Here is a 24,728-nt window from a genome sequence, read left to right on the forward strand (position 1 = left end):
AGCTACTAACATTCATGGATGCTTTTTCAGGATACAACCAGATAAAAATGGCTGAGAAAAATCAAGAAAAAAATGCTTTCATCACAAGTCGAGAGCTCTACTGCTACAAGGTGATGCCCTTCGGATTGAAGAACGCAGGAGCAACATACCAAAGACTAATAAACAAGATGTTCAGCAAGCAAATTGGTAGAAACATGGAGGTGTATGTAGATGATATGCTCGTCAAGAGCAAAGAGGAATTAACACACCTGGACGATCTGAGAGAGACATTTGATACCCTCCGAAAATATCAGATGAAGCAGAATCCCAGTAAGTGCGTGTTCGGGGTAGCCTCAGGGAAGTTCTTGGGGTTCATGGTGTCCCAAAGGGGAATAGAAGCAAATCCAGAGAAGGTACAAGCAATACTCAACATGGCGTCACCAAAGACCGTCAAGGAAGTCCAAAAGCTCACAGGGAGGATCGCTGCACTCAATAGGTTCGTCTCTAAAGCAACAGACAAATGCTTCCCCTTTTTCAAGACATTGAAGCAAGCTTTTTCCTGGACTGACGAATGCGAGGCAACGTTTCAAGAGCTCAAGCGTTACCTCAGCAGTCCGCCTGTCTTGAGTCCCTCAAAAGCAGGGGAAAACCTTTATTTATACCTGGCAGCATCAGTCACGGCCGTCAGCGCGGTCTTAATTCAAGAGGAGGATAAAAAACAGCTTCTAGTTTACTACATCAGTCAAGCCTTCCAGGGAGCAGAAGCCAGGTATCCCAGGATTGAGAAGATCGCGTTCGCCCTAATAGTGGCTTCACGAAAGTTACGACCATACTTCGAAGCACACCCTATCCTTGTAATGACGGACCAACCTATCAGAAAATCCATAAACAAACCTGAAGCAGCTGGGAGAATGGTCTAGTGGGCAATCGAACTCAGCCAGTTCGACATCGAATACCATCCCAAAATGGCCATCAAGGCACAAGCTCTAGCAGATTTCATTGCCAAGTTCACCCTTCCAGAAGATGACGACGGCAAAGACGAGGTAGAACAATGGACAATTCAGACTGACGGCTCGTCAGCCCAAAAGAGGGGGGGAGTAGGGGTCATCACAAACACCCCCGATGGAGAAAAACTCAAATATGGAGTCCAATTAAAATTCCCGACGACCAACAGCGAGGCCGAGTACGAAGGGATACTGACGGGACTAAGACTCGGCAAAGCCCTTGGGATTAAGAACCTGCTTATTCAGAGCGACTCCAAGCTGGCAATAGGGCAGATCAGGGAAGAGTATGAGGCAAAAGAGGAGAGAATGCAGAAGTACCTCAAGCTGACGAAACATTTAGCCCGTGGGTTCGATAAGTTGGACTTCGTTCGGATCCCGAGAAACCAAAATATGGCGGCAGATGAGGTTGCCAAAATGGCCTCGTCTGAAGAAGAACCAACGAACAGTGAACTTCTCATGGAGATTCAGAAACACCACAGCATCAAAGAAGTCCCAATATTCTCCATTCAGAGCGTAGGTGGTTGGATGGCACCGATCATCTCATTCCTTCAAGACGGGCATCTCCCTCGTGATTCAATGGAAGCCAGGAAGATTGAAGCAAGAGCGGCCAGGTTTACGATTTTGAATGATACCTTATACAAAAGAGGCTTCTCCCTGCCCTATTTGAAGTGTATCGACGAGGAAGAAGCCAAGTACGTCCTTCGTGAAATCCACGAAGGGATTTGCGGAGACCACGTTGGGCCTAGATCTCTGGTAAGCAAAGTTGTTAGAACAGGATATTTCTGGCCGACCATGCAGGTAGACGCTACGGAGCTCATCAAGAGGTGCGATAAGTGCCAAAGGTTCGGGAATGTCCAGAGGCTGCCAGCAGAAAAGATGACGACGATTACCTCCCCATGGCCATTCGCACAATGGGAGATTGATATCGTCGGCCCATTGCCCCAAGGAAGAGGGCAGGTAAGGTTCTCGCTCGTCGCTATCGACTACTTCACAAAATGGGTCGAAGCAGAAGCGATAGGGATGATCACAGAGGCGAGAATCCATAGCTTCGTGTGGAGAAATATAATTTGCAGGTTCAGGATTCCAAGAACGATTATTTCAGATAATGGTCGACAGTTCGACAGCTAGGGATTTAAAGACTTTTGCTCAGGACTAGGTATCTGGCACAAGTTCTCGTTACCTGGACACCCACAGGCAAACAGAAGTAACTAATCGAACACTGCTCAGAATCATCAAAGCCCGGCTAGAGGAGGCAAAGGGCGCGTGGCCTGAAGAATTGCCCAATGTTTTGTGGGCCTACAGAACAACAGCAAGAACCCCAACGGGAGAGACGCCTTTCAGGCTCACTTATGGCACTGAGGCGGTAATCCCAGTCGAGGTGGGTGTGGCCAGCACCAGGCTAGAAGTATTCCATGAGGAGAGCAACGACGACCAAATTCGAATCAATCTGGACTGCTTAGACGAAGTAAGAGACAAGGCCTCGAGCATGACGATGAAGTACCAACGGAAGATGACTGAATACTATAACAAAAGGGTCAAGCTCAGAAGACTTGAAATTGGCGACCTCATCCTACGTAATGTGACTACTACAACTAAAAACTCCGCCCACGGGAAGCTCGGTCCCACATGGGAGGGACCTTACAGAGTCGTGCACTACTCCCGGCAAGGTAGCTATCATTTGGAGACCCTAGACGGGCAGAAGCTCCCGCGACCCTGGAACATTGAACACTTGAAGTACCATCAACAGATGTAACCCAAGAATGTACCCATTCCTTAAAATTAATGAAATAACGATTCAAATAATGTGTTCATACAGGTATCGTCAGTAGAAAATTCCGGAAACCCACTACGGCCTAGACGGATGTACATTACTGATGAAGGAAAAAAGATAAAGAAAAACGCCTAAATAATAAGATTCCGCATAGACGGATGTACATTACTGACGAAGGCAAAACATCAAGAAAAATGCCTAAGTAATAAAATTCCGCATAAACGAATGTACATTACTGACGAAGGCAAAAACATAAAGAAAAATGCCTAAGTAATAAGATTCCGCATAGACGGATGTACATTACTGATGAAGGCAAAAACATAAAGAAAAATGTCTAAGTAATAAGATTTCGCGTAGACAGATGTACATTACTGACGAAGGCAAAAACAGAAAGAAAAACGCCTAAGTAATAACGTTCTGCCCAGATGGGTGTACATTACTGACGGATAGGAAGAAATTGACGAGCTTATATGGATACACAGAAGAACAACGTGTGTAAGTAAATACGATATTATAAAAGCCTAGAAACCAAAGGCAATCACCATTGTTTTTACATTTAAAAACCCATAAACACTGGGCTAAAGATATGCTTAACAAAAAATTTAAAGATGTTCTGGAAGTGGAGCCTCAAACATGTTAGGCGCCTTTTAAAAAAAAAAATTTCTGAACAAGTGATAGGGTCAAACATCTGGAATAGCATCGTCCTCAGCAGGGGCACCAAGGGCAGGAGCTTCGACGACAGGGACGTCAACAGCAGGAAGGTCTCTAAGAGAGTCAACTGCCGCAGTTTAGGCAGATTCGTCAGCAGAGATCTCCCTATTCACTTACTCCATGTCCAGCGTCTCCAAATCTACCCCGGAAGGGTGCTTGATGCAGTACCTCCTCAAGAGCTCGAACCCTTTAAAATACTAGTTGAAGAGCACAGAGTTGTACTCCTCAGTCTGCTGGAAGCCCTCAATAGCCCAAGCGGCGACGACCTTGATCTTTTCCTTCGCGGCTGCAAGCTGCTCTTCCTTTTCCAGAACCAACTGCTGCTCAACCTTAAGGTCGTCACTCAGCTTCTTGACCTCCTCCCTGGAATGGTGAACGTCCTCCATCGCAGCTATCAGATCCCTCTTCAGCTTCGATTTCTCCATCTCTAGGACCATGATCCGAGAAAGCAAGGACTCGACCTTGGCTTCCTGAGCCAGATACTTAGTTGAAAGGTGAACAGTCTCCCCCAACACCTAAAAAAAAAAAAAAAAGAGAAAGGACACGCGAAGGAATTTAATCCTAGCACACCTATGTATGTATATATATATATATATATATATATATATATATATATATATATATATATACGTCACCTAAAACGAGCAGGGTACCTGGACGAGCTTATGGAGATGACGACTCATCAACTCATTTGGGGTCAAACCCGAGAACACCTTTAGGTCTTCTGCGGTCACGACCCTATGAGCCCGGTCCGTTGCCAACTTCTCGTCGTCCCAAATGGTGGACGAGCAAGCAGCCTCCTTCCCTCTATCTGATGTACGAGGCCTTTTCGAAGCGGGTGTTGGGATCTCTTCAACCGAGGTGGCCGGAGAAGCTGTCCTCGTCGTCTCAACGCCGGAAATCACGGGAGTAGCCGAAGCAGTCAGAGTGACGGAAGAGACTTTCCCTTTGACACAGACCACCTTCTTCCCGAGGTTGGACAGAGGTTCTTCCTTCTTAGATCGCATCTTCTCGTACATGCCCTTGTTGAATTTCATCGTCATCTCTGCGAAGGAGGAAAATTTTATAAAGGAGCCAGTCAAATAAATACGGCCACAGGATCGAGCCTGACGAACTCAGCTGCTTACTCTTCTTTCCCTCAATATCAAGGCTCCGCAAGACGTAGGGGGACGGATCGGGGCTGAGATTGTAAAAGGCAAGCGTCCGCGGATCTACTAAGTCGTCCCAGTTTTCGATGGTCTGGGAATACGCAATGGCCGTCTCAACATGCTCCTTGTACTTGCTTTTCAGCTTTGGCCTCCTTTTAACTGCACAGGAACAAAAGAAGTTACTGACAGTAACATCAGGTCCAACAAAAAAAAAACAAGAAAGGAGACTAACGCACCCAAGGTCGGGGTTCCCCACCGACGAAGCAACCTGGGGATCTCACCCCAGTCCTGGCTAGAGGGGGTCTCAAAATCATCCCCAAACACAAACACAAATCTGGGCTTCTAGTACCTGAAGGACGAGGGTAAGCCCTTGACGATCCTGGTTCTTCTCTCCCAAGGTACTAGCTTATAATACCCGTACTCTTTGGAATCTTTTAAATGATATAAATAGACAAGCTCGTTTACCTTAATCATGTCCCCATTAGCAGCCAACCATATTTCCATACAGTTGACCACTATTCTCCATGAATTGGGCATAAGCTGCCTAGGAGCAATCCCCAAATAGGCTAAGAGCTCCATCACAAACGGATGGACAGGAAGCCTAAGTCCACAAGTAAAAGCGGCCTCATAGAAGCACACTTCACCTGGGAAAAACTGACAAGCCCTCTCCTCGTCAGTAGGCCGACGAACGCGAACTCGTTCTGGAAACTGGAACCTATCCCTAAACCTACCCACGGCGTCAGAATCTAACCCACACGCCTCCACGAGGGCATGAAAAGCCCTAACCTCTCTAAAGGTCAACACGGCTGTGTCCCCCTCCATAGGGTCGCCACTAGACGACAACCCAGTCTCGAGGTCACTAGACCTAACCTCAGACATTGACTGTGGCTCCCTCACCAAACCTTCGAACCAATCGACTGACTTTCGGAGCAATGGGAACAAGTCGCCTAAAACAACGCCTAAGCTACTACCCTCAAAAAAAAAAACCCCCGAATTGGGAAAAACACCTAAGGACCCACCTAAGCGAGCAAAGAGAAAGGAAATCAAAGGACAAGCTTCTCTAACCTCTAAATTACTGACCATGGACTCCCAGGCAAAATACAGGCAAATAGGAAAGTGCTAAAATTCCCACAAAAAAGAAACAAACAAAAACATAGAGAAAACCAAGAAGCAGAAACCAAAAAGAAATCAGATTTTTGCAAAGAGAAAAGGAAAAAAGAAAGAAGAAGAGAAAGCATACCTCAAGGAAGAGAAGCAAGAAGCCCAGCAACCAAACACGCACCAACTCAGAGAAAAATGAAGAAATAGATGAAGAAGATGCTCAAAGGGATAAACTGAAATTTGGAAGAAAATGAAAGGTAAAGTAGGAGAAGAGGAGTTTAAGAACCAAAAGGAAGAAAAACCGAAAATCGGCGGGAAACCCAAGGTCATGAGGACATAGGCCTTCTCCAACCACATCATGCCACGTGGCCACGACCCACGTAACACCGCCACTCACATTTAATGCGGCACGAAATCCCAAAGGTCGAAAAAAAAAAAAAAAAAAAAAAAAAAAAGAGGAAAAACTTTTCGTCTCCCACAGCCGTCAGGAAACTCACTGACGACCATGGAACCCGGGGGGCAGCTGATGGGACTGACGAAGTTGAACACAGATGAGCCCGCCTCCACAGACAAACTTGACCATTCATCCGTGTCATTGACGAGAACATTAAGGCCATTCAATACTGCCAATAATGTCCCGGACCGTTACAAGACCAGCTAGACGAACCGGTGAAAACGCATTAAAACCCATTACTCCGCCAGAGACGTTATCAGGGGAGACATTAACACCCCAACGGCTATAGTCCACAAGGATATATAAAGCCCTCACAACACCAATACAAGGTACACACAGCATCACAACATATACTAAGTTATTCTTGATATTTTGACTGCTACCTTCTTTCACACTGACTTGGGCATCGGAGGCGTTGTGGCAGGCACCACACCGGTGACCATTCGAGTAAGTTCTTGCTTCCATAGGTTTGTCAGAGTACAACCGGCACCATCTGGACAAACCCCAAAGCAACCGACGAGATTCTGCTTCATCAGTCGTTATCAAGTGGAACCTTTAATTTCAGCTACATTTCTCTCTAGAAAAAAGAAAGGCTAAATGCAAAACTAATCCTTTATATTTTACCAAAATTCATTTTAGTCTTTTTAAATTTATTTTTGTTCATTTCAATCCTTTAATTTTCAAGTTTATTCAATTAAGGCTTTTTCATCGACTTTTATTATATGTTGTGGTTAATTTTTCAATCTTTCTAAATTTTTCTTCAATTTTTTTAAATTAAAAAAATTCTAATTAATAATTGAAGAATATTTTCTAGTTTTTTTTTTTTTTTTAATTTAACAAAGTTGATGAAAAGTCCTTAATTGAATAAATTTGAAATTTAAAAGACTGAAACGAACGAAATAAAAGTTAGAGGATTTAAATGAACCTTTAATTTCCTTTATTTAATTGTTGTTGAGTAAATGGACAAAATTAAAGAGGAATTCTAATTTCATTTGTTATCATTATAAAGAGTTCCTATTCTATATTTGTGAAATATATCAGTGAGCTCTAAAGTCATTTTAATTCATCCTTTAAATTAAAATGAAAAGTATACCCTTGAAAACTTTCTTGGTGACAGTAAATCTAGAAGCAATTTGCGAAAAATTGTTAGGTTCTCAATTGATCAATTATCACCATCCCCACCCATATAGCCACACCTCCAAAATCTGTGCCTATCATCAGCAACCATCCAAAATTAGACCTTGCTAGAATATTGGACAAGACAAGCTTGTACCACTACATTTTTGCGTCAACATCGCTCTACATGTGCCAAATAATTGAAGAAACATAGAAATCTTATCTTTTTGGAAACCAAAAGCTAAGAACATGGAATTTTTCTCCAACTTGGCCAACGTAATAAGCAGCCCGTGGACCGAAGAAGATAAAAGGAAAGGAAAGGAACAAACCACGTTTTATATGAATAAGTAAGATTACATTTTGTAAGATAGACTAAGACAAGGGTGGAAACTGGAATATGATAACCTCGTGGACCATGAATTATTATCACTAAGATCAATATTTTCCATCTCAGATTTATGGCTGATTCTTCTCTTGTATGATTATGGTTTAGTAGTAGCGGATAAGGACCAGGCCATAATGTCTTGTTTTTTGATAAACCGTGTCATTATGTCCTATAATATAAGATAAGGTACCATTTATAATTGGTAGATTGGTACAATTAATTTAGTTTTATACATAAATTGGAGATAATTCAAGGCATGGGGAGCGACGAGCTGATTCTGGACCCACACAATCTTCTAAAAAAGCTTCTGATGTAACTTGTAAAACATGCATGGCACAATATATTTTCATTTTTATTTTTTCAGGCAAAAAGCCATTGCACCATTCATAAAGTTGGCATAAAAAATTTGGAATTTATATTTTAATGTAAACCTCAAAGTGATTGATTATTGATGAGCACAGTGGAATTGTTGATTCGATGGTGACTGGTGTGATGGAATAGTAAAGAATCTAGATCATGTTTATATTAGGATATGTCCTATGTGATCACCTAATTAATAGATTGGTCAACTTATTTTTAAGAGTTTTAAGCTTTATGTGTCCAATGAGATTTTAAACTCAAAAGTCTTATAACCAGCATATATTAAGGTTTGGAATTGCATGAATGATTTTATCTTATTATCATTAAAAAAAAATAAAAAAAAAACTGCAAGAATGAGTTGAGGCCTTGAGGGAATTTGACGAATAGTAATTTTGCAAAACTTCTTTCAATGATTCATCCACAAAGAAAAAACTGAAGCCTAAGCATTAATATCCGGAAGTTACATGAGCTCAGAACTCACTAGCAAGTAATAATGAGCTAATAGCTATCCCCACATTATTCCTCACTACCTAATTATAAGTATTGACTGTGATCATGGTGTTCACTTTGACATTATTGCAGTGATTTGCTTTCTTAAGACATTGCACAATCATTACAACAATCTTATCAGAGCTTGTATATAGTCCACAAGAAGTGAATGGTCCACATTATCATCTTCACATTACTCTGCCTGATCCGCCAGCCGCTGGCTTGAGATATTAAAATATTGAGTAAATTTAAATACAGTTTATTTTGCTGAAAACTGAAAATAATAAAAAAATAATAAAAAAGTTACTATTTATGTGCGGGTTATCGTTCATTTGCTTGATTGCACTGTATGAGACATGGACAGTACAAGAGGCGCTGGTCTTAAAAAAAAAAAAAGCATAAAATGCAGACGCTGGACGCGCATCAGCGCTACCCAAACGCTGCTATAATATTATGGGTGTATGTGTAATGGTCGAAGAGGTAAATATACCTAATTAGGGCTAATTTAATTTCTATATATATATATATATATATATATATATATACCATGTTTAGGGTTGTTTGTAAATGAGTTGAGAATAGTTATCCTACTTCTCTACAATTTTATCTTTATTACAAACTGTATTGAATTTAATTTATGAAGAACGATATAACTGAAAATTTTCAGGTATGTTTGAAAAAAAAAAAAAAAGGAGTTGTTCTTGTGAAGGATTAATCATGAGCCTTCCCTTAATCCATACTTTACTGCATGGTTTCCGGGCTAAAAGCTCCAAACTTACCTAAAGGTGAAAATGCACATTTGTTTAAACTTTGAAAACAAAGAATACTAAGTGTGTGTTTGAATACCGCTTATTTTGCTGAAAATTGAAAACTGAAAATAAAAAAATAAAAAAAATTTAATTACTGTTTATTAATAAAATCACTGTTCTTCTGTTTGTTTGCACTGGGACGTGAAATATGAGACGTGGACGCGCAAAACAAACGGAACCTAAGAGGGAAGCATGGATATGACTCATACGAGTTTTTGTAAGAATAGAGACAACCAAACTTTTGATGAGAACAGCTTGCATGAACACGCATACAATATTTAGTTGGTCTCATCTTGTAATTTGTGCCAGTGTGTGCATGACAAGATAGTGAGTTCACAAGCATCTGAATGCAACACCATCAGTACTTAGGCACGCTCGATCTTATCCCCAACAAACGTACAGAATAGATACTGTATAAAATTCAAGATATAGTACATTCCTACATACACACCCACTTCAACAAACATTTACAGCTTCAACGGAGCATCATGTACTGTTTTAAAAAATATCTCAAGCCTATCATCACCAGTTTCGATTGCATTTTTTTCTACGGGTAAATAATTTACACAATTGATCCATAGGATGTGAACCAAAGCATACACACGTTATGTCATGACTCATAACACAAGCGCTTTTTTTTTTTATTTTTATAATTCAATAAATACAATAGAAGTTAGAGAGAGATTTTGAACTCTAAATGTTTTTATTAGAATATCAATAAGTATAAGTTAAACTAAAAAGCAAAAAGCACCTAGTGACTAGACAGGGCCGGCTCAATAGGTAATGCAATTGATACAATCGCCTAAAGTCTTCAAATAAAAGACCCCCACTTGTAAAAAAAAATATATATATATATATAATATATTTTACCTATATATTTTTATTAAAAAAATTTGTAAGTACTTTTTTTGTCAATAAAATGCATTAAAAAGACCTCATTATATCCTAAAATATAGAAGATTAAAAAGGAAAAAACAAATGTCCAGCAACTAAACTGTGCGCAACTGTGCTGCTGCATAGCACTGGACAGTTGCGCATTGTACAACAACACAGCTTGCATAGTTGCATATTGCACACTGTACAGGCTGCATGCACAACCCACAGTCATAGGAGATAGGACAACACGTTTTCTGAATTTATCAATTATTATAAATGATCATACCAATTAATAATTTGATGTGTATCATATCAACTCATTTGTTTTATAGTGACATTAATTTATTGAACCATGTAATAAATTAATTTTTATTTGTGCAGGTTTAGACTTTAAAATGGCCACGACTTTAGAAAAATTGCAATAACCAGGTTCTATTATTCTATACTTTAAATTTTATTTTTAGTTTAATTATCATTTTTAATTATAAATTTTTTTTTGATAGTTAAATTCAATATATATTATTTGATTAATATTTAAATATAAAAAATGTCTCACTTAAAATTTTCACCTAAGGCCCACAAAGTTGTTGAGCCGGCCCTGTGACTAGAGCCTCTATCTTAATCCACTGCAGTTATAGTATTTTTTTTTCCATTGTATGTAACATGTACATTCCACAAGATTTTAAATTGTATATAACCTTATTTATCATTAGATCATGTCATTCGGTCCAGAGGTTATTAATTCTTTTACTTACAGATTACAATAACCGAATAAAATTTTTAATCATTCTATTATTATTATTATTATTATTATTTGTAAGTTACAATCATGCTAAGGAAGAAAATGAATAAGACCATCCATTTGTCATGGCCAATTTCATTTGCATTAAATTGAAATATTTTAGTAAATAAACAAGTTTAGCCTAAAAGTATTGTATTTTAAAGGTTAATTTGTGTCACTCAGAGTAAAACTCAGTGTAACTGATTTTCAAGCAAAACGACCTTGTTAGGATTAGATTATAATGTTGACTTTTGTATTAGACATACTTCCACATATAAAGGATCAAGAACAACCTTCTATTAATGTCTTTCCTTCCAATCAATCAACAAGACCATTTGCACAAGCGTGAATACTATTTGCACAAAATATATATATACACATATGTGTGTGTGCGCCCGGGGAGAGAAAGAACACTTTCAAGAGAAGAAAATAACATTGTTATTGTTCAGAGAGAGAGAGAGATAGCGACAACAACACAATAATTTCGTTTACAAAGGAATCTAAATTGAACATCTGATCCAATGGTCACAAATAGCTCAAAATATCAAGGTAAAACTGATCTAGACCCACACATGACAAGGTTGGGCGAGGTGCGTGTGGTATAGATAAGACCAAAGTTCATACTAGGCCCATCACTTGAGATATCAAAGAAGGTTTACAATGGCTTATAAACACAAGAAGAAACTCACTCCAAACCAAGAAGGAACTCACTCCATAGCCCACACGGACACATTATACTTATACATTCCACTAAATATTATAAGAGTCTGAATTGACATGATTCTAACTCTCCTAGTTAGAATTTTCAAGCATGAATCGTCTAATAATTTGAATGGCTTCATTTGCAACTTCTGAGAACGGATCATGAGTGAAGAAACCATGTTGCTTTCCCTCAAACTCTACATATTCAATTTTCTTTCCTAGTTCTTTTAACCTCTTGGCATAGTCCTCGGCTCTATCTTTCAACAATTCACTGCCCCCTACAACAACTAAAATTGGGTCAAGTGCCAGGGATTCAAGCCTCAGGCTCGCAGGTCCAAATGGGTTCGCAAATGGATGGTCTCTATTTTCACCTGCTGGTAGCGACAGCCTCCAAAACCTGTTGAGAATAAGGTAAAAACAAGTATGGTATGAATAGTATGGACTACAAATTGGTAACTACAAATGAGTGATACACACACACACACACATATATATATATATACCTAAGACTTATACAATGGTTCTGCTGCTTAGAAAATTTCTTTAAATCTTATTGGATAACCTTTTATGCAGAAAGATAAGGCTCAGTTGTATAATAATGATTTGGGTTTGCATTATTTCAATGAGTAATACTGATTAGTACAGGGATTCTTGCTTTGTATATGTTGGTAAAGGTGAAGAGATATTTAACGAATTTTTGTTGGGGATATATCCATCACAGGCTTTCTTAATAGCTGATTTAGTACCCAACATATCTACTGAAAGTAGATTTGTTTTGATAAGGGCTTTGCAACTTTTCAATGATTTTAAAGTGGGATAGGAATTAATTTCTCAACCAGTTATACTGAAACATCTTTCATCACTTCTAATGTCATGCTTTTACTATTTTATGCACCAAAATAGTTTTGGTATGACGATAGGCATATTATGCTTATGCATGCATACAGAAAATTATTCAAAGTTTCAAAAATAATAATAATAAACTAAGAAAAATATAGTTATACCAAAAAAAAAGTTGTAAATAAATTGAAATTTAATCTTATTCAAACGCACACATGATAATACATAACAGGAAATACGATTTTAATGGAAATTGTGTTGAGTGAAGAAAGCAATATTGGATTCTTTAAAAAGTTTCTGACAGTAACATATCTCTACAAATTAATTAATATGATTTTTACTAAGTTTGCTGGTGCGACATGTTTTGGCACCACCACCACCAAAGTGCTATAAGGAAACTCCAGTAGTGATGAGCCACGTGTTTTAATTTACTTCCATATTCTTGACCTAAGGAACTATGATTATGGGGTTGAAATTTCTTGAATTTGGTCACGTTCTTAAATTCAAATTTAATTAATTATTTGCAGATATTATTGAGAAAAAGAAGAGAGAGTCTCAAAAGGAAAGGAGAGTGGAGGAGCCCAGATATTATAGAGAATTTGAGATAAGAAAATCATAAGACACCTGTACTATTGTGACTGATTCAAGGTCAAAGTAGCAGCTTGTGAAAGAACTAGAAAATGACTTTTCCAAATAATTAAGAAAGAAAGTTCCCCTAGTTGCCTTTATATATTACATGATTTTGCCGACTATCATGAGAGAGAGAGAGAGAGAGAATTCATTAAAATTTGGAACCCCATCACTTCTTTAAGCTCTTACTATATTCTAGATTTTTTTTTTTTTTTTTAATGTACGTGAAAGATTTGTGAGACTTTTTTCTTAATTCAAAAATATATTTTCAATCACTTTCTCCTCTCATAATTAATAATGTCATAAATTCAAAACCCACTAAAATATGTGTAAATTATCAATAGAGAAAATTATCTATTTGGCCACATATCTAAATGATTGGTTGAAAGAGATCTAAAAATTGGATTTTGCTTGCACACTTAATGGTCAATATTAGATCATCTCCTCATCCACACAGAAGCTTGCAAATAGGGTAATAACTATTTCTAGTGTTTAAAGAAGTGAAATTTTGTGAAAAATGTAATGGTTTCCTTTTGGCATTAATCAAATGATCTTAATTAATTCAAGACCATCATGCATGGCATGGGAGTGGTTTTTGGATAGAAATTTCACTATCCACGTGCATAATCCGAATCAGTAACCCACCATACCTAATCCAATCTGTTTAAATAAGATGTTCCAAATTAGTTGTCCACTCTCAAAAATTTGATACCTACTTAGATTAAGTAATAAGGTAAGTGACAAAAAAAAAAACAAAAAAACAAAACAAAGAAGGAGAGAGAGCGAGAGAGAGTAGCATAGATTCCAAAAGAAAGAAAACAAGATACTCCAAACACTTATAGAAAGGCACTTATAAATGGCTGTTCAATTCAGAGGAATAATTACCATAGATGGATGAGAACAAAAATCACTAAAATGTCGTTATTAATGAACTGTCTATCATTAGTGATAGAGAGTTCATAGGTATATTTCCATCAGGTCCTAGGGGTCACTTACCAAGTTGCATCAACTTTATGTACGGACCAGTCTAAATCATTCGCATGATGTTTGAAATTTATGCAGTTTAATTATCACAAAAATAGAATAGGGTAGTTGCCCATCCACCACCGCAAGCAGAAAGGTACAATGTAAATATAGAATTTTGGAGGATTACTCTTTTAGTCTATAACTCAAGAAAAATCAACCACTCACAATTACATAAGTCAATGAATTATAAAATTGAATGTGCGAGTGTGTTTAGTTGTATCTCTAAAATTATTTAGTAGTCTATTTCAACTCTTTTTTTTTCATTTTTCCTTTAAGTTTCAGTATACGTGTGTCACTCATCTTTTACATGGAAATCTAGATTTAATAAACGAGATCAATACTCATTTATCAACAAAAAAAAAAAATTGTCTTAAATCTTTTCCTTCTTTAGTAATACATTAAGGGTAGATTTTTCTCACTAAATAAAACAATAACAAATTTTGAGATAAATGACATGAAATGATTTCCTTCTTGCCTTAATCAAATGGTCTCAAGACATGAGCTACTTTTTCTAACTATTGCTCAAAAAATGAAAAAGGACATTAACTACTTTGTCCATATATTGTCATAAAATATGTGTTCTTTCTCCCTTGTTTTCAAACTTACCCAAAGAAATATTCTTTTTTTTTTTCTCTTAATATCTACTATTAATAGCAAGTGGCAACGACAATTACAAATTGCATGTCAAAGGTTCATAAGCATGTAGACCAAAATATGAGGCAGTAAAGCTGTAAAGTAAAAGCAAAATCTAAATTACATCCTTCAAATTGGGATGAATGGTCCTTAAAAAATAATTTTCTTCATCTTTATTATCTTTCATTCATTTTCGTCTATCAAATTACGGTTAAGCCCAATAAATCACATATGTGAATAGTATTAATTTTAATGACACATGTGCACGGTATCAATTTTAACGACAATAAACAAAAAGATGAACTTGATAAACAGAAATGTTAAAATTTAAAATTAAAAAAAAAAATTAACAAAAATCTATTTGTGATGGTAAAAGCGATTTTACAAAAATAATTAATTACCTGTCAAGTATCTCCAAGGTCAACAATTCTTCAGATGGCCCCTCCTCTGACTTTGTCCGAACCTCTCCACCAAAAAACGGCGCCAGTAACACAAAACCTCGTACCCGTATTCCCACCGGATCCAGTTCACCCGACCCGAACCCGACCGCCAAATGGTGGGCAATATTCCCTCCTGACGAGTCTCCCACTATGAAAACCCGGTCAAAGTCAAACGCACAACTCCACCACTCATCACTTAAATTCTGGCTCCGCCGCCACTGTAACCACTTCACTGCACTCACTGCATCATCCATAGCAGCCGGAAGCCTATGCTCGGGTGCCAAGCGATAGTCAATCGCAACGACGAGCGCGTCAAGCCCGGAAGCGAGGCGGACGCAGCAGTTGTGAGAGCTGGGCCACGTGCGTGAGCCAACACAGAAGCCACCACCATGGATGAACACAATGATGGGGAGCTTATTAGTGTTAATACTACCATTGATTTCTGTTGAGGTGGGCTTGTACATACGCAAATGGAGGTTTAGTTTTTCGTCAAAGAGACAGTCTTTGAAGAGGACAGAGTTGTCGTGGACAACAGGGTCTTTGAAATTAATGTTTTCAGAACGGAAAACGGAGCCGTCGCTGAAAAGTTGGAGAACTCCCATGCAGTCCTCTACTATTTGAGGGAGTGAACCCATAGTTTCTGTGTCAAGGTTGGTTGGTTGGTTGGTTGGTTTGTTTGTTTGTTTGTTTATTTGTTTGGTTTTCGTAGGTTGATTGTGCTGTGTTTGTGTATGGAATATAGAGATCGAATGTGAGGGTATAAGTAGGGAAGGAAGGAGTGGGAGAAAGTAGTGATAGTGTGAAAATGTTGGGGGTGATTGTGTAAATTTGGGAGGACATTATTGAATTTGAATGTGGTGTCATTTTTATTTTGGCTAAATGAATGTGGTGTCATATGTGTGCATGACAAGTGGTTTATCTTATTATATTGAATATGGACCATAGATGGGAGTGGTGGCTATTGTATTGTTAGTTTCGAGGGCTGAAATTGGCTTAGATGAGGGGTTCTCAACTCTAAAATATGATCACTTTGTTCATTCTTTTAACCTATGCATTAGTTCTTTTTTTTTTTTTTTTTCCTTTTTGAGATAAATGCATTAGTTCATATACCGACATAGAAATATAAAATATGGTAAAATTAGGGAGGGAGCCAATCATACAAATATAAGATATGGTAAAATTAGGGAGGGAGCCAGGAGTTTACCTTAGGCCAAAAGTATAAATGATTTTTTTTTAATTTTAAAATCAGTATTAATAAAATATCAACAACAAAAATGATAAAGCTTCTACTAATTATTCTGAAGGCTTATAAACTAATGTGACAATACTTTGAAAGTGATTAGTATCACATCAATATCATAATAAATAAATAAAATCCAAAAACCATTATTAATTTTATTACTTTTTTTTGTACAAGATAGAAATTTTACTTTATCCTAATTTAGGTGTATATGCGTGTGAAACCCCCTCTTGAAAATGGAGACTTGAACCATAGCCCTTGCCTCCACATCCCACAAGCACTTATACTGGTGGAGCGACTACCGCACCAAGAGTGTGTGATGGTATTATTAATTTTATCACTAAATATTTACAAATGAATGCGACAATTAATGCATTTGATATCACATCAGTAATATAATAAATAAATATCTTAATTATTTATTTATTATGTCTCAACGATTGATACATTAATTTGTAAGACTTGTCTAGTAAAACTTATAGTAGTTATGTCATCATTCTAAATAAATTTATTTGACCAAACAATAAAAAGAAAAGACTCACAATAGTTGTTTTTGAATTATTTGTAATTTTCTTTTGAAATAAATCTAATATTGTAGCTAGACTTTCCATGATTTACCAATCAAATATAAGTCATATTTATCATCTAATTATATATCAAATATTATAGAGCTAAAAAACTATTAACATTGCCAAGGGAATAAAAAGAACCGCACTTCTAACTTTAAGTCCCAAACAACAAATAACCAAAGTCAAACAACTTAACAACTCATTTTCACCCACACGTATTTTAAAAAACTAAAAAAAAATTTATCTCAAACTACTCTACCAAACACCCCCTAAATAATCAATAAAAGTGTTTTGAAGTTTTCAAACGGTCAAAATCGGTACACAAACCACACTGATACAGTTGATAACATAGTGCAGTCACAATGAATGAGATGCCTATTGTGTATTTGTGTTTATTGGCTGTTGTGACCAATTTTAATTTTTAGGGAGGCCAAGTATAAATATTTTTATTTTAAATTTTCATTTATATATGTATATATAATATTTTAAAAATAAAAATTTCAGAGGGGAGGCCATTGCCCCCAAGTCAAAGCATAGTTCCATTCCTAGCAAAAATACGAAACCCACTTTTAGATTTGGCTTAATATCAACTATTAACAAGATTTTTCAAAAATATCTAATATGTTTCCTAATACAAAAAATGCTTAACATCGTTTGAAAGTTTCTTGCTCTTCCAAGTCTTCTACTTTCTTCTAATAGCTTGTCTTGACTACATAAGTTTCCCAGTGATTACATTATAACAATTATACACACAAATGAGTGTCTGAATAGCCAATAATGAAGAAATAATAGCTAGAGATAGGAAGAAGGATGAACAATGAAATTTTCAAAAGGTGTTAAGCGATGTTTGTGCTTAAGAAGTAAACTGGATACATTTGAAAAGTTTTGGTAGTTCTTGATATAAGCCTAAACTTCAGGGATAGTCTTTGTATTTTACCCTAGCTATGAAATAAGTAAAATATTCTTGCTCATCTGATAAAAATAAGATCTTATCCCTTTGATTGAAAATAGAGTGTATATATTATAATCAATATTTTATTTTTAAGATTTAACAATGTACATCTTATAAAAAAAAAAAGTATAAAGATTGATATGTCATTTAAATTTTAAATAACGTAACACTAAATATACTTTTAAATTTAAAATATTTAATCTAAATTATGAAATTGATATATTTTAAATGGAGTGAATCATTTTCAATTTGTCAACATCTTTTTCTTTATACTTTTATTTATTTTATTTATGTACAAATATATTTTACCTAAACTTCAATAAATAATCTTCAAAAAAACCTTTTAGGTTTGAAGGGTCAAGCTAGTTTTGTTACTGTCCCATACCATTCACGAGGTTAATATATATATTATAGCATATTCAACTTTAAAAAATGTCATTCTTTTAGAAAAGTCTCATTATTCACACTCGAAATGTGGTGAGGTTGTGACCCTCAAAATAATTTATGTGTATGAATGAGACGCAACCTATTACTTCTTGTCACGTACTTCAAGTGGAGTCTATATATGAAAATCATTAATCACACTTTTGGCTGTAGCATCGCCATCTTTTTGTTTTTTAGCTTCACTTTACTTTTTGGGGGGAAAAAATAAAGGAAATATTTAAATATACAATTATTAATTTAGTCGGAGCTAGCAAACAAGTCCTCTCCTTTCACCCATACAGGACTAAAATTAATTGATGAAGTTGTTAATGCAAAGGGAAAAGGGGATTTTCAAGAAAACAAACCCTGAGGAAGTTTAACAATATGCTAGTTTGTATTGAGAGGCAGCTTTATCTCGAAATCTAAATCTTCTGTCTCATCTTTCTTATTCCATCTATGCTCTACTAATAAAAATTTGCCATATATACATCTATTTAAGTCAAATCTAATTTTTAGATTTTTATTATTTAGTTTCCTAAAATAAATCAAAAATCAAAAGACCCAAACAATCCTTACCAGCCACCACTATTGTTCCTCCACCACCACCACTACTAACAACCTTTGCCAGCACCACCAAGAGGAGATCTGACATCATCAACGGCCAGCCACTCCCGCAGGCCCGCCACCCACCTCCACCTATTGTTACTTACCGAAAATGAATTTTTTTTTTTTTTTTTTTTTTAAAAAAAAAAAAAACCATCACATCCCCCACCAATTACCACCCGTCCACCACTCTTGTTCAGCACCTCTAGGAAGAGATGGTGCCACTATCAACGGAGCCATGTTTGGGTACCAGCCATGGATTTGAAGAAGAATGATGGTCATGGATACCCACCAACAAGATGTCACAAAACTAATATCAAACATGGATTTTGAAGACAAGGAGCTGTGGTGGATAGCTATTGATGTTGCCGGCGATCTTCTCCAGGTAGCACTGGTGAAGTTAGAGGTGGTGGTGGAGGAACAGTGGTGGTGGCTGGTGGGGATTGTTTGAGTTTTTTTTAACTTTTTTGGTTTTTGATTTATATTAGGAAATTGAAACAATAAAAGGCTGAAAATTAGATTTGAATTAAATTGGTGTACATATAACAAATATTTATTGGTGGAGCATGGGGTGGAGCTAAAAAGATGAAACAGAAGATTTGGACTTTGTATGTCAAGCTAAACACCTTGACTTACAAAAAAATAATTATATACATAATTATATATTAAACACCCTAACTTGAGAATCTGAAGAATTTGGGTTCAATAAAAATAATCTTGGCCTCCAAACATAATTCTCAACCTCTTAAACAATAATAAAAAATATATATATTTATAAACCCAAACAACAACAAATAAATAAAATATTAAAAAAATCATTCAGAAATAAGAAATAAAAATTCAACCAATTTCATAAAAAATAATCCATAATTTCATTTTTCCTAAAAAAAAATGATATCAAAAGAGATACTATGGCTATGAGTTCTCCTTGGCAGAGCCAGCAACTCTGCTCACTTCGGCTTTGCAATCACAGCAGCTCCACTTTTTTTGATAGCTTGACTTGCAATTGCATTAGGTATCATCTCTCTCTCTCTCTCTCTCTCTCTCTCTCTCTCTCCATTTTTTTCCTAGATATTATCATTTTAGACTCTCTCTTACTTTATTATTCTCATTTCAACATTCTCAATTCTTATTTTATCTCTCAACAATCTATTTTTGCTTTTCATTTTGTTAGTAAAAGGAAATTATAGAACTTCATTTATTTGTGCTTTTTTTTTGGTGATATCAATATATTCAAGATATCTTTTTATTGGACTTTGTATGACTTATGGTCTGTTTGGATGTTTAAAAGAGGAGAGGGAGTAAAGTAAAGGGAGGGAGAGTAATTCAATTACCATGTTTGGAAATTTTTTAAAGGAGGGGGAGGGGTTTCAACTACCTCTAACCCCTCATTTTTAATTCCCCTAAATTAGAGAGATTTGAAAGGAGTGTAGAGTACATAAATTATTAACCAAATAAATTTCCTATTTTACCCTTATTATATTAACAAAATTACAATGTTTAGTAACATTTTAAAAAAAAAATCTGTAACCCACAAATTTCTCTCAAGCTCTCTCAGCTCTGTAACCCACAAATTTTTTGTCCTCACACACACTCAGTGCCTTTGTTCACAAAATTGAACACACCGTATTCCTGATTCTTGTTTGTTTCTCTGGAAAAAATTTCTCTACCTCCTTTTTCCGCTTTGTATTGCATTATGTTTGATCTTTCGCTTCCAAGGTCTCTGTTTCTCTCCGATCTAACAACTCTTGCTATAAGGAGGTAATTTTTCACATATATGAATTTTTTTTTTTAATTTCTTCTGAATATACACTTCCAAATTTAGTTTTCACCTAACTTTTTATTTCTTCATTGTTAATAACTTTGTACAGGTACGGGTTTGACTGTAATGTCATTGAAGCTCTTTGTTCAAACTTCTCTTTGAATTTTCCCCCAGATTTTTAATTAATTTCTCTTAGAATAATATTTTGTTGATTTTTTCAGTAAACAAACAAACCAAATTTTTTTTCTTATTTTAATTATTATCAATTAAGGATGATTTTTTTTAGTATAATAAAAAAGCAGAAAAAATATTTAATCATAGACCAATGTTGATTATTGAATTCACATTAGGAAAAAAAATATATATTGCATGCTATAGTCATAATTATTTAATCTAACGAATTAATCATAGATCAATGTTGCAAGTTCATTTTCAAATAGGGGTAAATTTGTCTATTTAAATTATTTCCTCTCATTTCCATCCTAATTTTTAAAATATTCAAACAAGAGGAAGGGCTAATTACCCCATTCCCCCTTACTAATTTTAAAAACATTCAAATAAAGTGGAGGATAATCATTCCCCTCTACTCTCCTCCTTCTCTAAACTTTCAAACAAGCCATTAAGTTTCGTGATAGCTATCCTCAAAAAAAAAAAAAATTTCTAAAGCCGCCATTCATTACTATATTCAAACCATAAGCAAAATGACAAATCGTTGGGTTTATGTCCACATCCATTTGAGTTAAATCTGTACTAGTATCTAAATTGGACTTGGTTATATATGGAATTGACCCCCCACTTCTCTACCTTATTTTTACCGAGCCCCTCAGGTAGGTAAAAGAGACAAAAACAAAAACAGTAAACGATGATTTCAGCTTACCTTGCATATATCAATAATTGAAGAAAAATATAGATAAAAATGGGGAGCCGTATGCCCATATTGTGTATGCATGGTACCAGTGACAATGACAGTGGTAATTGGTGCAGTGTTGATGGCGATGGTAGTTGGGGCAATGTGCTTTTGAGCTCAGTGCTGATAGTAGCTAGCTAGTGCTTGCCATTAATTCATGAATACGTTACAAATTACAATCAAGCCAAACCAATTGAATTGGAGGTATATAATGTTGCTTTGGGACAAGCTTTACACACAATTTTATAGGGTCTAGAATTATAATCATGCTAAACCCACCCTCATCATCGTTATCAAATTAACGAAAACACCAAGGCTATAATTTCAAGTGCATGAACCCTATCATATTGCATAGCCCTACGTAACATGCCAAAGCTTTTTCCGGATACGATGCCAAGCAACATTGCCCAACCCTAGGAGATTATGGTGCCGTAGTGGGTTCTTGGTACAATTGGTACTGATCATAGTTCAATTGGGTTCTCAAAATAGACCCGAGCTCCATCCCAAGGTAGTGGCAGAGCCACGTGGAGATAAGGGAGGCCTTGGTCTCCCAAATATTTGAAAATTTCCTCAGTGTTATGCCTATGTGAGGTAGTTTTCAAGTAGTTGTACTTAACTACTTACAGTTGGCATGAAAAAAAAAAAAAAAAAAAAAAAAAAAGAAAAAGAAAAAAGAAGTAGTTATCATTATGAGTTATGCCCCCAGTCTCATTAATCTAAGGCTACTTACATTTGTTAAAATAAAATCAAAACTCTGTATATACCAATTATTTGAATTTATTAGTCATATATATATATATGAAGAGTCTAATTAGATTTTAATTGAATTCTCAATTTTGCGTCATGTGTTCTATTTAATTTTTAATTATGTGTCAAGTGAATTATTGAGTGTAAAAATTGAAGAGTCCAAATCCAATTAAAATCTAAATTAGATTTTAATTGAAATCCAATTTTCTGACATGTGTCCATTTAAGATTTTAATTTTTGTAGCAAGTGAATTATTGGGTGCATAACCAAAGAGTCTAAAAAAAACATAAGTTAATATCATGTATAATTTAAACCATATAATTATAATTACTTTTAATTGTTTTTTTGCATATACATAATGCTACACACTAGTTTACATAATTACTATGACAAAAGAAAAACCTAAATAATTTCAAGATTAAAAAGGAAAAAAGAGGGCAAACTTCCTATATTCCTATGATTCCTTTTTAGTTATTACCTTTGCCTCTCTGTTTTTTCTGTCTCCCTTCAACATTTGATTTTAATTCTGTAAAAAAGCTATGGCTATAATTTTTAAATGGAGATAAATTTGGCTTTCATATTTTTGTTTGTTTGTGTATGTAAGGGCAATCAAGGACCCATTTTAAACTAATTCACAAACACAAACATGTCTTTACCATTGAGTGAAGAGTTTAACTTACTTTCAGTACTTTTTCAACAGAACATGTCCTATCAATCATCATAGTTTAAGCAAGAGTTTAACTTACTTTCAATACTTTTTCAACAGAACATGTCATTTTGTTTTAAGTATACATTGGTAAGTGATAGTGAGTTTTAATTTTCACATTTTATTTAGTTAGTGAGTGATGTTCCAATTTCTCATTAAAATAAAAGAAGATTTCAATTAAAAAAAATATCCGAAATAAGCCAACCCTTTAAGAAGAAGGATTATTGGTGAGTTCATTCAAATCTCTTAGCAGAGAGTGAGAGAATTCATCGCATGTACACAAAGGGGAGTGATCTAGTGAATAATGCCAACTTGTCCATTGAATACCAATACCTCAAGATACTCAATTCTAGTAGCAAAATCGTTTAGGTCAAAAGGCTTTCACTCTTATTCCTCATCACTTTCTAGAAGTTATTTTAAAAAAAGGACTTTTTTATTTTTTTTGGAATGAATATTATTAATAATTATGTTTCTTTACTACAAAATTCTTAAACTTTATGATTGAATTTTTTTTTTTCATTTTCTTTCTTCTTCTTAGTCAATTTACTAATTTCAAATATATGAATAAAAATTAAAAATTCAAGAAAATGATAGAGAAAATGTAGGTTAACTATGTCTATATTTTTGGATGTTGATATAACAAAGAGAATGTAGAATAGGTTATTTTAAAAATCTCTTTTTTTTTCGGTGTATTTAGCTTTGGTGAGTATAACGTAATTAATGCTAAGTATTTTTGGTATATTCAAATTAAATGCATTATTTTCATGTCAAATTGTTTGGTTTTTGCATCATTTCAGAGTTAGATTTTTCTCATCGTCATAGACTCATAGTCATAGTCATTAACTTAATAATATTCTATGGTTCTCAAAGTTTATTTTTGTTTTTTGTTCTCAAAGCTTTTCTGTCTCGAGTCAAAAAAAAAAAAAAAGCTTTTCTGTCTATTATACACGCGTATTTGGTATATATATTTTGGTTTAATTTGGAATTAGGTGTCAGATAGGATATGGGCAACATGATTTTTTTTTTTTTTATGAATGAGAAAATTTTATTTCGAGGAAATTAATATTGAACAGCATAATGTTATTTATATAAAATATTTAGGTAATTTAGCTTTAAGTTGAGGTAATTTGATGCGAAATTTAGTACTCCTTAATAAAGGATTAACTTAAAGTGTATTAAGAAATAATTATGGTGTCTTTTTTATATATATTTTGTAAATACGGAATAGACGTACATTTTAATTTTATAAATAATTTATTTTTGAATATTTGCTAAAAATCTTTTTTTTTTTTTTTTTGATAGGGCTAAAACTCTTATTAGTTATTACTAAAGGGTGAATTTTTTTTTTTTTTTTTGTTTACTTTAGCCCCCCTCCCCCGAGAAAAATCATGGTTTCGACCTGTTTCTGGTGACGGACACTCAACTTGCTATACAACTGACTCATGGGCACCCATCTTTGTATATATATCTAACCTAGTATGGTAATTGGTTAGAGGGTGAAGTAAAAAATAGTAAATTACTTAATTCTGTTTTACATTCTCCATAAATAATTATCATTTTTTTT

General features: G+C 35.2%; 1 protein-coding gene across 1 annotated transcript; it reads right to left on the reverse strand.

The window, feature by feature from the left end:
* Window positions 1-11,406: 11,406 nt before the first annotated feature.
* On the reverse strand, window positions 11,407-15,982 carry LOC142609888 (strigolactones hydrolase CXE15). The gene is made up of 2 exons (XM_075781615.1): window positions 15,217-15,982; window positions 11,407-12,083 (listed from the first exon to the last, which is right to left on the reverse strand). The coding sequence occupies exons 1-2, from the start codon at window positions 15,888-15,890 to the stop codon at window positions 11,777-11,779; spliced, it is 981 nt and encodes a 326-aa protein (XP_075637730.1). The 5' UTR covers window positions 15,891-15,982; the 3' UTR covers window positions 11,407-11,776.
* Between the last annotated feature and the right edge of the window lie 8,746 nt (window positions 15,983-24,728).

The sequence above is a fragment of the Castanea sativa genome, chromosome 9 (assembly GCF_040712315.1).
Source record: "Castanea sativa cultivar Marrone di Chiusa Pesio chromosome 9, ASM4071231v1".
Taxonomy (NCBI): domain Eukaryota; kingdom Viridiplantae; phylum Streptophyta; class Magnoliopsida; order Fagales; family Fagaceae; genus Castanea; species Castanea sativa.